Source organism: Rhinoderma darwinii, chromosome 2, assembly GCF_050947455.1.
Source record: "Rhinoderma darwinii isolate aRhiDar2 chromosome 2, aRhiDar2.hap1, whole genome shotgun sequence".
Classification (NCBI taxonomy): Eukaryota; Metazoa; Chordata; class Amphibia; order Anura; family Rhinodermatidae; genus Rhinoderma; species Rhinoderma darwinii.
In genome coordinates this window covers 283,440,166-283,455,074 of record NC_134688.1, presented here as the reverse complement: position 1 = coordinate 283,455,074, position 14,909 = coordinate 283,440,166, and the positions used below count along the sequence as shown (strand labels likewise).

The 14,909-nt window shown below is 43.5% G+C and overlaps 2 protein-coding genes and 1 pseudogene across 9 annotated transcripts in view; 1 reads left to right on the top strand and 2 right to left on the bottom strand.

Annotated features, from left to right (window-relative positions):
- Window positions 1–2,521, bottom strand: part of LOC142743013 (uncharacterized) — a 50,571-nt gene extending 48,050 nt beyond the window's left edge. For both annotated transcript variants that reach the window (XR_012881479.1, XM_075853350.1), the window contains exon 1: window positions 2,203–2,521. Coding sequence is in view for 1 of the 2 variants with exons in the window: in XM_075853350.1 (XP_075709465.1) it covers window positions 2,203–2,238 (36 nt within the window). In the remaining variant the exon portion in view is untranslated. The remainder of the gene's footprint in view (window positions 1–2,202) is intronic.
- DLGAP3 (DLG associated protein 3) overlaps window positions 1,799–14,909 on the top strand; it is a 487,940-nt gene continuing 474,829 nt past the window's right edge. For 2 of the 7 annotated variants that reach the window (XM_075853347.1, XM_075853345.1), the window contains exon 1: window positions 1,801–2,270. The gene's annotated coding sequence lies outside the window, so the exon portion shown is untranslated. Of the gene's footprint in view, window positions 2,271–14,909 lie in introns of all 7 variants that reach the window. The other 5 variants (XM_075853344.1, XM_075853343.1, XM_075853349.1 and 2 more) reach the window with 4 other exon arrangements.
- LOC142747563 (U2 spliceosomal RNA) lies at window positions 6,294–6,470 on the bottom strand (annotated as a pseudogene).

Sequence of the window (14,909 nt, the reverse complement as noted above, 5' to 3'; positions counted from 1 at the left end):
ACTCCGCCATAATTGTTACAATCATTTGGAAACAAACAAATTGTAACAATTATCATAAACGTTGCTACTTTTGGTAATAAATTTATCTCCACACTCCAATAATCTCATTGACCTCTCAGCAGCAAATAAAGATTTGTTTCACTTAAGGTACTTTGAGGGTATGTTCACACGCTTAACAGAAAACGGCTAAAAATACGGAGCTGTTTTCAAGGGTAAACAGCTCCTGATTTTCAGCCGCTTTTTTAAGTAACTTGCGTTTTTTGTGGCGTTTTTTAGGGCCGTTTTTGGAGCTGTTTTTCTATTGAGTCAATAAAAAACGGCTCTAAAAACGGCTCAAGAAGTGACATGCACTTCTTTTTACGGGGCATTTTTTTAAAAAAATGCCCCGTGGGAACGGAACGCTGTTTTTCCCATTAATCATCACTCTATGGCTGGGTTCACATGAGCATGTTCGGTCCGTAATGGACGGAACGTATTTCGGCAGCAAGTCCCGGACCGAACACACTGCAGGGAGCCGGGCTCTTAGCATCATAGTTATGTACGATGCTAGGAGTCCCTGCCTCTCCGTGGAACTACTGTCCCGTACTGAAAACATGATTACAGTACGGGACAGTTGTCCGGCAGCGAGGCAGGGACTCCTAGCGTCGTACATAACTATGATGCTAGGAGCCCGGCTCCCTGCAGTGTGTGCGGCCGAAATACGTTCCGTCCATTACGGACGTAACATGCTCGTGTGAACCCAGCCTAAACGTCAATGGGCAGATGTTTCGAAATGTTCAGCCCCCGCATTTTTAGTTGTTTTTCGGGGAGTTTACGAGCCGACTAACGGTTGAAAATAGGTCGTGTGAACATACCCTTACAGAGGCACATTTTGGCTGGTGCAACGAGACAGCTCGTTGATTGGCGCTCGTTTGCTCCTTTCACAAGAAGCTAGTATGGGGACGAGCGATCTTTACTCAGATCGCTTGTCCTTATACAATATCATGTCAGCAGCGCGTCTCTCTGTTTACACAGGGAGATGGTGCTGCCGACGATGATATTTTGCACTTTTAAAACGATACGCGGTTTTTTAATCTGCAGCATGTCAATTGTATTTGCATAATTGCTGCTTATTTGTTGCGGGTTTTTCCCATTGAATTCAATGGGAAGGTAAAACCTGTAACAATTAGCAGGTGTTGCATTTTTTTTGCAGCAGAAATGCAGCGATTCCGCTGCAAAAAGCGCAACTCAGAAAAAAATTAAATCTTATACTTTCCAAGAATTGTGTGTTTCTTCCTCCAGGCTGGCGTTTCATCCCATGTGACCACTGCAGCCAATCACAGGTTTTTCGTCCGGAATTGCCTGCAGAGCACAGGGCGGATACGCTGTCATGAGAGACTCCTTGTGTCATGCACCGCCCCCAGTTTTGCCAAGTGTTCCTTTACATTTTTTGAGGTTGCATTTTGATCCCATCAAGCTACAACCCAGGATTTACGCCAGCCTGTATACCATGATAATCTATATGTCGTATACAGGCTGCAGTAAATGTACACCATTAATGCGGGCAGCTGCAAGGAATGGAAAATCCCTGCAATGGTTCTGCTTTATCTTTGTGAGGGGGCTGATCCTATCAAACATCCCTCAATAGGTGGAGATGCTCTTCAAGATACAGAAAATACACACACATACATTGCCATCTTCTTACTAAGATCAGTTCTTTCAGTTTACAGATCCAGATATCATAGCAATCCATTCCAGCTTTTACGTCATCTCTTTACAGTTCTGACAGGAAAGTTTGAGGTGAGGAGCAGAGGATTGTCATGAGAGAGGCAGGCCTGCATTATCTGCAGCAGGGGCTTCTCCATGATGGAGGATGAGCGTAACAGGTGCCTGGACAGACAGACAGTGGGAGCTGTAGTTGTGAGCTGCTCTGCTCCAGCTGTTCCCTCTCATAGCCTCAGCCTGATCCACTTTCCTTTGTTTCTGTGTCTCCCTCACTGTAGCTCATAGTCATAGACAGTGCTCCTGCCTGGCTTGACTAGGAGCCCAGCTATCCTGCACTGCAGCACAAACCCAGGTCTCCTCCCCTTTCTATCCCCCCCACCCCCAGTACCTTGCAGCCCCCCTCCACCACCACCCAGGGGAAGAGACGCTCTGCCCAACTTTCTGCCAACCCCACGGGGTTCTCCCTGTGAAAAAAAAAAAAAGCAGAAATAAAAATACCTTGAAGCCGCCTGCCACGGAGAAGATGCACCTCATCCCGGACCGGCAGCAGCTGGTAGTGTGAGGAGGTGAGTCTGGGCACTGGGTATTCTACAGGCAGCGCTGGGGTGCTCCTCGGTGCCCCCGAATGTTTCCGGGCACAAGGGTCATATTTCACCTGGCCAGTCAATGTGTGGTTCATGCCCTGGTAGTAGTGCCGGTGTCAGCTAGAAAGGTAATTCATGCCTTAGTAATGTGTTTTATCCTGTATGGCAGCTTAATGGTTAATGGTATATTGATGCAGAGAGAGGAATGAGTGGTAAAATCTATGGTGTCCTGTATTATAAGGGAGTGGAGATTGTGGCTGAACATTCCCTGCTGCATGCAAAAGGGAGGCATTTAACCCAGGAGTAACCCATGGCAGAGCGACCGGTGAATAAGAACAATGTCATGCCCCAGTGTCACCCTCTGTCCCCTCTGGCAGGGCTGGGGGCACTGCTTATGCTAACATTATAGACTTACGTTGTCACCATGCCACTTGTCACACTACATGGGAACACCTGAGAGATGTCTCAAAGTATATATATTATGTGTGTGTGTGTGTGTGTGTGTATATATATATATATATATATATATATATATATACATATATATATATCCCTATATCTATCTATCTATCTATCTATCTATCTATCTATCTATCTATCTATCTATCTATCTAATCACATACCAGTATGTAAAACCATCGTAATATTTGGTACCCATACAGTCCTGGAGATTTGATTTGACATTATCTACAAACAGGAATATATATATATATATATATATATATATATATATATATATACATCATAACATATATATCATGTATCGCTATACAGATACTAAGAATAATATACTATATCTTGGAGTATTGGGTACTCTGACCCCAAGCTTGCAGTCTCTTTCTACATGTGAGAATAATGGTAGTTACAGAGCCGCTGGGCTCCCTCGCCCAGTACCCAGGGTAGTGTGATGGTGGTACAGGACACCTGCTCCGATCAGGTGGAAATATATTGCAGGCTGCTGACTTATACTGCAGTGTTGACCAAGTTCTTCCAATACAGAATGGGTTTCTAGAGATAGATGCAGACAGCGCTTTTTATTATGGAGGTGATTGATACAAATATAAAGGAAACCTAGTAAAAGTGTTAAAATTGGCAATGTGGAATTATGGTATTTAAACGGTGGGCATGGTGAATTGGTGCCAACCGTCCTCATGTAAGGCTTAATTTGATGTCTGACAGCTGGAAGGCACATAGTACAGTAAATAGATTTCTGTCTCTGTCCTGTGCCTCTTGTCCTAGACGTGACTTTACCCTATTGCTGCAAACACCCTATTGCAGCCCTGGCTCTTGTGGTGGGTGCTGCATGGCATGGGTTACAAAGTAGCTGGGCTAGAAAGTCATTTGAGGTGACAGCCGCTCGGTGAAGACTTTGTGACGTGGGGTGGCAAAGTTTCCCTGCTCATTTCTTTTGTGAGACTGAAGGGTGCACACAACTGCCTCAAGTCGCCTGCATGTCTCAGTGACCGGTGGCACAATCTGGGGCATCCAATGGTGTTAATGGATGTAGAGAATAGATAACATACACATTTTACCAGCTGTCTGTCGGCTCTGTCTGCTGCCGAAAATGCCACATTGGGTGATTTGTAGTCAGTGACAGTCATGGTCTCTTGGCAGTGCCAGAGATGTATGAAACAGCCTGTACAATGTATATATCTATATGCAAATGTCGTTGGTTTTGTGATATCATTGTACATACAGTGGGCACTAAGTATGGCACTTCTTCTTGTGCCACTGTTATTATGCCATTTTTGTAGTGAGATCTAATTCAGTCCTAGAATTTCCCTGTTCTTAGTTCCTAGAGATGGATGTAGGTTGCATTTGGGGACCATGTCATTATAGCAGTATTGATCTGGATGCCATCCTTTTTCATGCTAGCAGTGCCATGCTTGTGAAGATAAGAGCTAACGTATATGAGGTGACAGATGTTGCATTTCTCCCAGAAGATTCTTTAGATTCACCCCCCTCCTGCCACAGCTGTTCTGTCCGTCATTGCATACATGAGTGAAAGCAATGTCTTCCACTTCTAGTACTTTTCTGGTTAACAATGCCCAATGCCATGGGGTGACCAGAATTACTCCCATTGACTTTACCTCAGAACAACCTTCTTTTGATGTGTTGGCCATTATAAGGGAATCTTCCAGTCACAATGAATGTAATGCCGGGATTTCCTACTCTTCAGCACTTATTCGGAAATCTACATATGGGATTGGAAGGATATAACCTGCTACTGTCGTAATGTTACATTGAGAAATATGCATAACTTTACTGAACGGGTCATCGTTTTATTAATACTAGTATTGTACTAATAATCTAGCTAATATTATACAATGCCGCAGAGTAAGATGGTGCTAGAGATAAGAAGACTTAAAGTGTAGCTCCACCTTCGTTTACAGAGTGAAGGCTATAGGCATTTGCTGCAACAATCCTAAATTCTGTTGTAAAGACAGTCTAAATTAAAGGAGAGATCTAGAGTTTCGACCTTTGAAAAAAATAATAATAAAAAAAATGATTAGAGCAATTCTAGTTCTCCACCTCTCTGATATACATTGTGTATAAATGTGGTTGTTGGGTGGGGGGGGGGGATTGTCAGTGGTGTAGCTGTAGGGGGGGGGGGTAGAGGTAGCAGTCACACCCACGTTTTGGTGCCAAAAAACCCTTGGAGGAAAGTTTAGAGATCCCGATAGGGCAGGAGGCGAGGTCTGAATGATCCCATATACAGAAGCACAAAGGAAAACTGCGGTTGGATTCACACATAGCGTTTTGCTGTTTTTTTCTGCATGTTTTTTGTGGTGTCTTTATGGTGATTGGTTTTCCCATCGTGGACATCTATGGAATAATCACAATATATGCCATAAAAGTACAATAGATGCGGGTCCCGGACCCACACTTATCTCTAGAACGGGGCCCCCTAAAGCCCGTTCTAGCTGACTCGGCTCAGCTGCCTCCCGACCACTTCCTGGTTAGGTGGTCGGGAGTTACAGAAACAGCCGACAGCTCACTGAGCTACGCTGTTTCCGTAACTCCCATAGAAGTGAATAGGAGTTACTGAAACAGCGTAGCAAGGCGAGCTACGCTGTTTCCAGGAACTCAGTAGCTACGGAAACAGGGTAGTTCACTGTGCTTCGCTGTTTTCATATCTCCCATTCGCTTCTATAGGAGTTACGGAAACAGCATAGCTCAGTGAGATCGGCTGTTTCTGTAACTCCCAACCACATAACCAGGAAGTGGCCGGGAGGCAGCGGAGCCGATTAAGCTAGAACAGGCTTTAGGGTGTCCCAGTAGTGGGACCCGCATCTCTCAGACTTTTATGACATATCCTGTGGATATGCCAAAAAATTCCAAGATGGGAAAACCCTTTTATTTGCATTTTTAACAGGTTTTTTTGGTGTTTTATTGTGCAGCCAGATATTACATTATAGTCTATAGTGAAATAAAAAATGTACTACATACGCTGCATTTTGGTTTGTGCCGTTTCTGTTGTGTTTTTGTGGGTGTGGCTTTTTTCTCTGGCATTTTTTCCCATAGACTTCCCTCTTGGACACTAAATAAAAAACGGCACCACAAATTCCACTAAAAAATTTCATTAAAGAATGCTGTTACATTTTAAAACATTAAGGCACTTCAAAACACTTTTTTTCATGCATTTTAAAACTATAGAAAAAAATACACACATAGCGTTTTTAGGAAAAACAAATTTTTCGGTGACCTTTTTCCTTTTTGAACCTTTTAATGCGTTTATTTGGTGTCATTTTTTTTTTTTTAAAACGTAGCATGCTCTATGTATGGCTTTTTGTTTTGTTTTTTTGCGTTACAAATGTAATAAATGGAAAAAACGCCACCAAAAAGGATTGTAAAAAATGCAATGAAAAACTATTGAATTTTTACAAAAAAGTGCATAAAAAAATGTATGTCAAGGAGGCCTAACACCAAAGCTCTTGTTGCCCAGAGAAATTCAGAAAATAATAAATTAAGGTTGTGCTAAAACCTGTTTTCCTGTTAGATTTTTTTTTCTGCAACAGTCCTGGAGGTACTTCAACACCAGGTCAACACGTAGAGTGGACAGAGCAAGCTCCCTCTCCACATCTCCCTGTTCTAAAAATCCACCCAATAGATGGTCCCCTGATAAGGGACACATTAGACACTAAACTGATAAGAACAGATAGTTTTCCCCCAAAGACACATACCTGCGCTTTATAGTGTAGTAAGACGAAGCCGGTCACAGGGCGAAACGCGTGTCGAGGCGTTCACTCAGCCATTCATCTTCCCTGATCTTCTGCGCTCTGCATCATGTCCCAGGGTATGTGCTAGCTGTTTAGTTTTTACATGATTGCCTTATCGTGTCCAGTTTTTGTAGTCTATTTCCTGGCTATTTGAAACTATCTGAGTTTTCTGGACGTTTTCAAGTTCATTCTTTTCATGTATCAGTATATATTCTGCAGGCTACAGTAGGCATGGGTAGTATCCATTGTCTACTTCTGTACATTGCTATTATTAGCTGGTAGCACTATATCATGTGTGGGCCTTATTTCCTATATTTATAGGTGTATAATTCTGTTATATGTACTATTGGAGCGTGGTCTGGTCAATTGTTTGGATGGTTGACTCTGTTGTCATGGTTCATTCCATCTGACCCTGTTGTATGTATTTCTGTGTATGACGTATCTCATTCTCTTTTCATCATATGTAATTGTCGATTATATTCAATAAAGATTTTTGGCATTTTTGTATATTATTTAAGTATACTATTTCTCTTAGGGCTATGTCCCTTTATGGTTCGTTTTTAGGTTGTCTTTATAGTGTAGTAGGCAGTATAAGAAGAGCACTCAAGTAACCAGGAAGGTTTTGGCACATCGCACTCAATGGTGTATAAAAATCATCCTCAATTGCTGTGGATCCTGGTCAGAATTGGACCCAAGCTGTTGCATCCGCCGTATTGGGTTGCCCAATGTTTAAAGTGTAGCTAAACGTTTGACAAACTTCTGACATGTCATAGTGACATGTCAGAAGTTTGGATTGGTGGAGGTCCGAGCACTGAAACCCCCACCAATCGCTAGAACGAAGCTGCTGAAGCGCTCGCGTGAACACTCAGCCGCTTCGTGTCTGTTTGGCTTTTTCCGGAAATAAATGTATCGTGTACGGATTCAATAGAAAGTCTATGAGCCCGTACTCCGATACATCAGCTTTCCGGAAAAAGCAGAACAGACACGAAGCAGCTGAGCGCTCACACAAGCACTTCAGCTGCTTCGTTCTAGAGATTGGTGGGAGTCTCAGTGCTCTGACCCCCACCAATCCAAACTTCTGACATGTCACTATGACACGTCAGAAGTTTGGCAAACTTTTAGCTTCACTTTAAGAGCTAATACATAATATAATATAAACCTATTTATGTATTCAATGTTCTTTTATTTGCTATAAACAATTAAATAAGAAAACAAATAAATCAATATAAGAGCTCAACATGACATTTTGCGAACCTCTTTCCCACAGGGATAGATATTTGCAAAAATTCATGTCGAACTTTAATATTGATTTATTTGTTTTCTGTTTTAATTATTTTTAACATATAAAAGAACATTTGTATTTTGTGACAGCATTTTATTTTGAAGCTCTGTAAAGATGTGCTGTGACCCCCATTAATAGGACTCATAGGGAATGTACCATAAAGGTATTATCGCAGAAGATCAATGGAGGGGTACAAAACGTAAAGCCATGTTCAGAAGTGGCCGACTTGTTTTGGATTTTTGTTGCTTTCGAAACCAAGAAAGGTCAGAACCAACATAATAATATTTGCTCAAATGTAAAGTAGACTGAGGCGGGATTCACACGACCGGGTCCCGCCCGAGTACCGGCCGGTAAAATTGGCCATTTTGCCCGGCCGGTTTGCATAAAGTTTTGCAGCCGGGCCGGGCAGATCTGGACAGTGACATCAGCGGCAACTCCTGAAGGGGAATCCCCATGTGTTCGGGGATTCCGCTTCAGGTGTTTCCCCTGATGTCACTGCCCAGATATGGATAGAGACATCAAGCACTCTGTCCAGGAGTGGAATCCCCGAAAACACTGGGATTCCGCTCCTTCAAGGAGCTAAAGTGCGGCTAGCACATAGCAGAGCGGGGAGATACCTCCCTGCTCTGCTATAGTGGCGTCGCTGCAGTAGTAGCAGCCGCAGCAGCAGCAGCTGCTAGCGGCGCCATCGAAGGTGTCGCCGGGCCAGGGCGCTTTTAAAACAAGCAGGGGAAGGGAGCCAGCGCAGCGCTCCCTTCCACCTGCTGTACACCCCGGCCCTGCCACACTGTGTACAGCGCACAGCCATTCGTCAGAATGGCATCAACTCCTCCTCCTCACATGCACTCTGCGCTGTGAGGAGGAGGAGATAGAGCGCAAGCGCCGGAAAACCCGGCCATCACTCGGGACACATCCCGGTGATGGCCGTGTATTACCCGGCCCCATAGACTTCTATTGGAGCCGGGCGGCCGGGTACCCGGCCGAAGATAGAGCATGTCCTGTTTTTTGACGGACGCTTTTCCAGGCCGTCAAAAAATCGGTCGTGTGAATAGCCCCATTAGGGGTCTATTATTCCTAATGCAGCCGGGTGCCGGCCGATTTATGAACGGCCGGCACCCGGCCGGGAAACCCTGTCGTGGGAATGAGGCCTGAGGAGCAGAGAGTATGAAAAAGTGAAAAAGCTATTTCATCTGAAGGGAAGTGGCAGCGGGATGAGAAAATAAAATAGCGCCGGAGTGCTTCTTTAAGGGGCTGCTGTCAGCAGACAGACACTATGACGCTAGAAGTTAGAGGGTGCATATGCATCTACTAAATTGTCTCCTGATACTCCGCCGATCATGGGGGAGTCAGCTTAGGATGCCATAGCTACGTGTGAGCTTTGGCCATAAGAAGACATTTAGGGGACATTTATTTTTACCTTTTGTTATATTTATACTTGGATAAGAACATTCTAAATACATCTTTCTAAATAGGGTACCTGCTTATAAAATTTCTAGCATGTTCCATCAATGCATGCATATTCAGAAAATAAAGTGACTATGTGAACGTGACACGAATACAACCCCTTTGTAAAAAGAAGCCGGAGCAGCAGTCTGCTGATCGACCTTCTCTAACCCCCGGCGATCAGCTGTTATGGCCAGGGGAAGCCGTATCTAGGCATATATTTCCCTTGCAGAAGCAACTAAAGGGAAAACGTAACATTTCATGCTGGCCATTAACCCCTTAAGGATGCAACTACTTTGGGCCATGAGGTCACATCGATTTTTTTTTTCAGTTTTTCATCACAGCTATAACTTTTTAATTTTTGTAACGTATGAGGGCTTGTTTATTATTGAAATAAGTATGACATTTTGTTGGCGAGCAGTGGAAAACAAACAGCAATTCCGCCATTGTCTTTTGGGTTTTGTTTTTATGCCGTTCACCCTGTGGTATAAATGCTATATAAATGACATGCAGGACGAGTTGTAATTTTCATTTGTACCATCTTGGGGTACATATAAGTTATCGATCATCTTTTATTACTTTTTTTTGGAAGATGGGATGAACATAAAAATGCAATTCTCCATTTATTTATTTTTTAACGGTGTTTACCATGCGGGATAATCAACGTGTTGTTTTTATAGTATGGATCATTACGGTTGCGGCAATACCAATTATGTGTACACTTTTAACAATTTATGTTTTTTCTATAATAAAAAATTTTATAAGAGAAAAAAAAGATGTTTTTTTTTTAACTTTTCTAAACATTTTATTTTCTTTCCTTTTTTTTTATTCCCAGTAGGGGACTTGACTATGCGATTGTTTGATTGCTGATATAATACACTGCAATACTTCTGTATTGCAGTGTATTATGTCTATCAGTGTAAAATTGACAAGCAGCCTATTCGGCCATGCTCTGGCACGGCCTAATACGCATAGAGACATGGCAGTTGGGGGCATTCTATAGGCCCCCACCTGCCATGGCAACCCATCAGCACTCCGCTACCGCGAATCCCCTCCTTTTGGCTAACCACTTAGATGCAACGGTCAATAGCTATTTTCAATAACTATTGACCAAGGCTTCTGAGGGGTTGAACGGCCAGGACTAGAGTTACCTCTGATCCCGGCTGTTGCAGAAGAGTGTCAACTGTAATATACAGCTGACACCCACTGCAGATGGTGCAGGCACAACTCTCTTGCCAGCACCATCCCCATGCCAAACACTTATAGTGCTTGCGCTAACTACATATCGCCAGCGCCCTACATGTACGGCCAATGTCTCCAGGGGGTTAAAATGAATCACCTTCCATTTAATGTTACAATACGCTTGGTCTGCTAAAGTGGCTCTTCGTTCTAGCATCTAAAGGGGAGTTCCAAGCTGGGGACCCCTCCTATAATTCTATAGCCCAAATAGGGCAAAATGACACAGGTTCTTGTCGAGAGTAAAGATGAGCGAATTTCCCGAAATTCGTTTCGGGGCCAATTCTATCAAATTGACAACAAAATTCAATTCAGTCTAGATAAATTTTCCTGCAAATCGCAAATGCCCTAATTGCCCGGTGTGACTCTCTAATGTCTTCTAGGACTGTATCCAAGTTGGATACAGTCCTAGAAGACGTCAGAGAGTCAAAAAAGGTAATCGGGGCACTTGCGATTCATAGTTACATAACATAGTTGCATAGTTAATACTGTTGAAAACAGACATCAAGTTAGGCCAAGGAATTGGAGAAAGGGACGGTATGGGAGAAACTATAGAACTTTGTTTTACCCCTATTGACCCAGAGGAAGATTTAAATGAAAAAAAATATATATAAAACTTCACCATAAGGCATTAACCAATCTTCTCTAAAAAGGAAAAATATTCTTCTTGATCCAGGGGCAAACACAAGATTTTTAAAGGAGGTTTCCAAATGCATACTTTTCAAACCTAGTTATTTTCATCACGCTCCCACTACCCTCTGGTTTTTACGCTACGAGTATTGGTCTGCACGTATCCACCAGCCGAGCCCTTTTTATTACAAGTGCTAATAAAAAAAAGTGCTAGGCGATATGTGCTGACGACTACTGGTAGCGTAAAAACCAGCGTAGACAGTGCCACACTCAGTGCCCCTTTCTAGGTTGGTACCTCACACTGCCCCTTGAAAATAGTGCCACGGTGCCCCCAGTAGATAGTGCCACAGACTGCCCCTTGTAGATAGTTACACACACATCCCCCTGTAAATAGTGCCAGATGGCCCCCCTTTAGATAGTGCCACATGGCACACTTTAGATAGTGCCACACTTCCCCCTTTTTAGATACTGCCACAGTTCCCTCTGTAGATAATGCCACAGTGCCCCCTGTAGATAGTGCCCCACAACCCCCTGTAAATAGTGCCACACAGCCCCCCTGTAGGTAGTGCCAAACAGTCCCTGTACATAGTGCCACACAGCCCCCTGTAGCTAGTGCCATACAGTCCCCTTGTAGATAGTGCCATACACCCCCTGTAGATAGTGCCACACACAATCCTCTGTAGATAGTGCCACACACAATCCTCTGTAGATAGTGCCACACACCCCCTTGTAGATAGTGCCACACACCCCCTTGTAGATAGTGCCACACACCCCCTGTAGATAGTGCCACACAGCCACCTTGTAGATAGTGCCACACACAATCCTCTGTAGATAGTGCCACACACACCCCCTTTTAAATAGTGTCACACCCCCCCTTTGTAGATAGTTCCACAATCTCCCCTTTGTAGATAGTGCCACACTCACCCCTTTGTAGATAGTGGGACACACACCCCTGTAGAGAGTGATACCCCCACTGTAAATAGTGTCACACATCCCCCTGTAAAAATAAAACTAACTTACATATTCGCCTAGCCTATGGGGCGCTGAGTCGGGACACTTGCAGAGGCCGGCGTGTTTCAGTGACATCATCATGCCGGCATGCACAGGGATCCTGTCCCAGCGTCTCATAGGCTGCAGGCCTAACTGTAGCCTAGTGAATGATACAGCAGGGAGCAGGCTTCCTGCTCCGCTATAGTATTCAATTGTATCTGTGTCCTGAGGATGCAGATACAATGGAATGTGGCAGTCGTCTGGGCATATTAGTAGCAACGCCACTAGTATGTAAGAGCCTTCCGGCCCTGGTTACAGGAGGGGTTTCCGGGTAACTGGAAACTCCCCCTAAATGCGCCCCTGTGTTCCCAAGTGGCAATCCGACTGGATCAACATTCAAGCAAGAATTCTATACGTTGACATAGGCGCTGTAATTTTTTTGTTCTAAGAAATTATCTAAGCCTTTTTTAAAGCCATCTACTGTTACTGCTGCAACCAGCTACTGCGGTAGGCTATTCCATAGATTCACAGTTCTTATGGTAAAGAAGGCTTGTCGCCTCTGAAGATTGAACCTTTTTTCTCCAGATGGAGGGAGTGCCCCCTTGTCTTTTGAGAAGATTTTACATGAAACAGGTTATCACTATATCTCTTGTATGCACTATTTATTTGCTTATTCAAGTTATTTATGTCCCCCTTAGTCATCTTTTTTCATTAGTTTAGTTGCTTTTCTTTGTATTTTTTTCAAATTCCAGGGCATCCTTTCTATGAACTGGTGCCCAGAACTGAACTGCATTTTCTAGATAAGGCCACACTAATGCTTTGTAAAGTGGTAATATTACATCCCTATTCCGCGATTTTTTGTCTCTTTTAATACATGACAATATCTTGCTGGCCTTAGAACCAGCTCATTGACATTGCATGCTGTTATTTAGTCTATGATCTATATATACACCCAGATACTTCTCAACAAGTGACTCTCTCAGTTTACCTCCACCTCGGATATATGATGCATGCAGATTATTGGTATGCAGATCTATAACTTTTTACATTTATCCACATTAAACCTCATTTATCAAGTGGACGCCCAAACATTCAGTGTGTCCAAATCGGCTTGTAATTTACGAACATCTTCCATGGACTGAATGCTACATACTAGATAAGACTATGCTACATAGCTTGGTGTTATCTGCAAAAATAGAAACAGTACTATTAGTCCCATCCTCTATATCCCATCCTCTGTATCATTAAAAAAGTTGCCCAGGTTGGGGGCTTTTTTTTATACCGATGACCTATCTACAGGATAGGTCAATGGTATATGATCGGTGGAGGTCCGACACTAGGACCCTGCACCAATCAGCTGTTCCTGTTGCCTCCGGGCACTGGAAGTTATGCAGGGGTCAAACCGGAAGCCAATGGCTCCGGTCATAGCATCTGTGCTGCCGTACTACAGCTCGGCTCCTATTCAAGTGAATTAGAGCAAAGCTGCAGTAACCCAGCACGGCCGCTATACTGTGACCGGAGCCTTACGCTTTCAGCACCGACAATTACATAGATTCCGATGCTCAAAGGCAACCTGGACAACTGATCGGTGTGGGGTCCGGGCGTCCACATTTGCCCTGCGCCAGTCCCTTGGCACTATACCAGTCACTAGAGAATCTCTGAATATTATGAACATGGGGACAGAAATAACTGAACTTACCGGACTATAAGACCGGACTATAAGACACTGTTTTTACAAGAATTAATCTTGTTAAAAAGCCCCTGCAGTGCCGGGCCCCCTGACCGCTTCTTACTTAACCCCTTCCCGACCCATGATGTGCCGGCACATCATGGAGCGGGGAGGGGATGATGTTTGGAGTGGGCTCATGCGCTGCTCCCGCTCCATACACTGCATGCGCTGTTCCCGGACGTTTAACTAGTTAAATGCCGTGGTCAATAGCAACCGCATCATTTATAGGGGTCTTCCCATGAAGGATATTTATGATATATCCGAAGGATATGTCAGATAGATGCAGGTCCCACCTCTGGAACCCGCACATATTTCTAGAACGGGGCCCCCTAATCACAGCCGAGAGCTCGCTGAGCTACGCTGTTTCCGTAACTCCCATAGAAGTGAATGAGAGGTACGTTAACAGCGTAGCATCACGAGCTACACTGTTTCCGGAAATCGGCAGCTCCGAAAACAGCGAACATGGTCAAGTTACAGAAACAGCGGAACTCGCTGTGCTATTCTGTTTTCATAACTTCCATAAAAGTGAATAGTAGTTATGGAAACAGCGTAGCATGCTACGCTGTTTCTGTAACTGCCATTCACTACTATAGCTCAGCGAGTTACGCTGTTTCTGTAACTCATCCATGTATTGCAGTGTATTTTGCAGTGTATCGCTGGTTCAAGTCCCCCAGGGGAACTAATAAAATGTGTAAAAAAAAAAACGTTAGATACATTTTCAGGAGTGTAAAAAAATATTACAAGTATAACAAAATTTTTCCCCAAGCACAATGTGAAAACAAAAAAAAACCTAAATGAAATGAAAAGTGATAAAAAAAATCGTATGTACCAAAAAATGCCTCTCAGAATGTGGTGAAACAGAACAAATTATTTTTTATTAATAAATTGTTTTTGCTTTCTAAAACTAGTAAAAGTAGTCAAATATAATTTTTTTCCTATTTTCTGTTGCCGAAAAGTTGGGTGCGTCTTATAGTCAGGTGCGTCTTATAGTCTGAAAAATACGGTAAGTTATTTCAGAGCTCTTGGGTCTAACCTGGACCTGGAGCCTTGTTCACATTTTTTTAAAATATCATACTCACTACCCCTGGTCC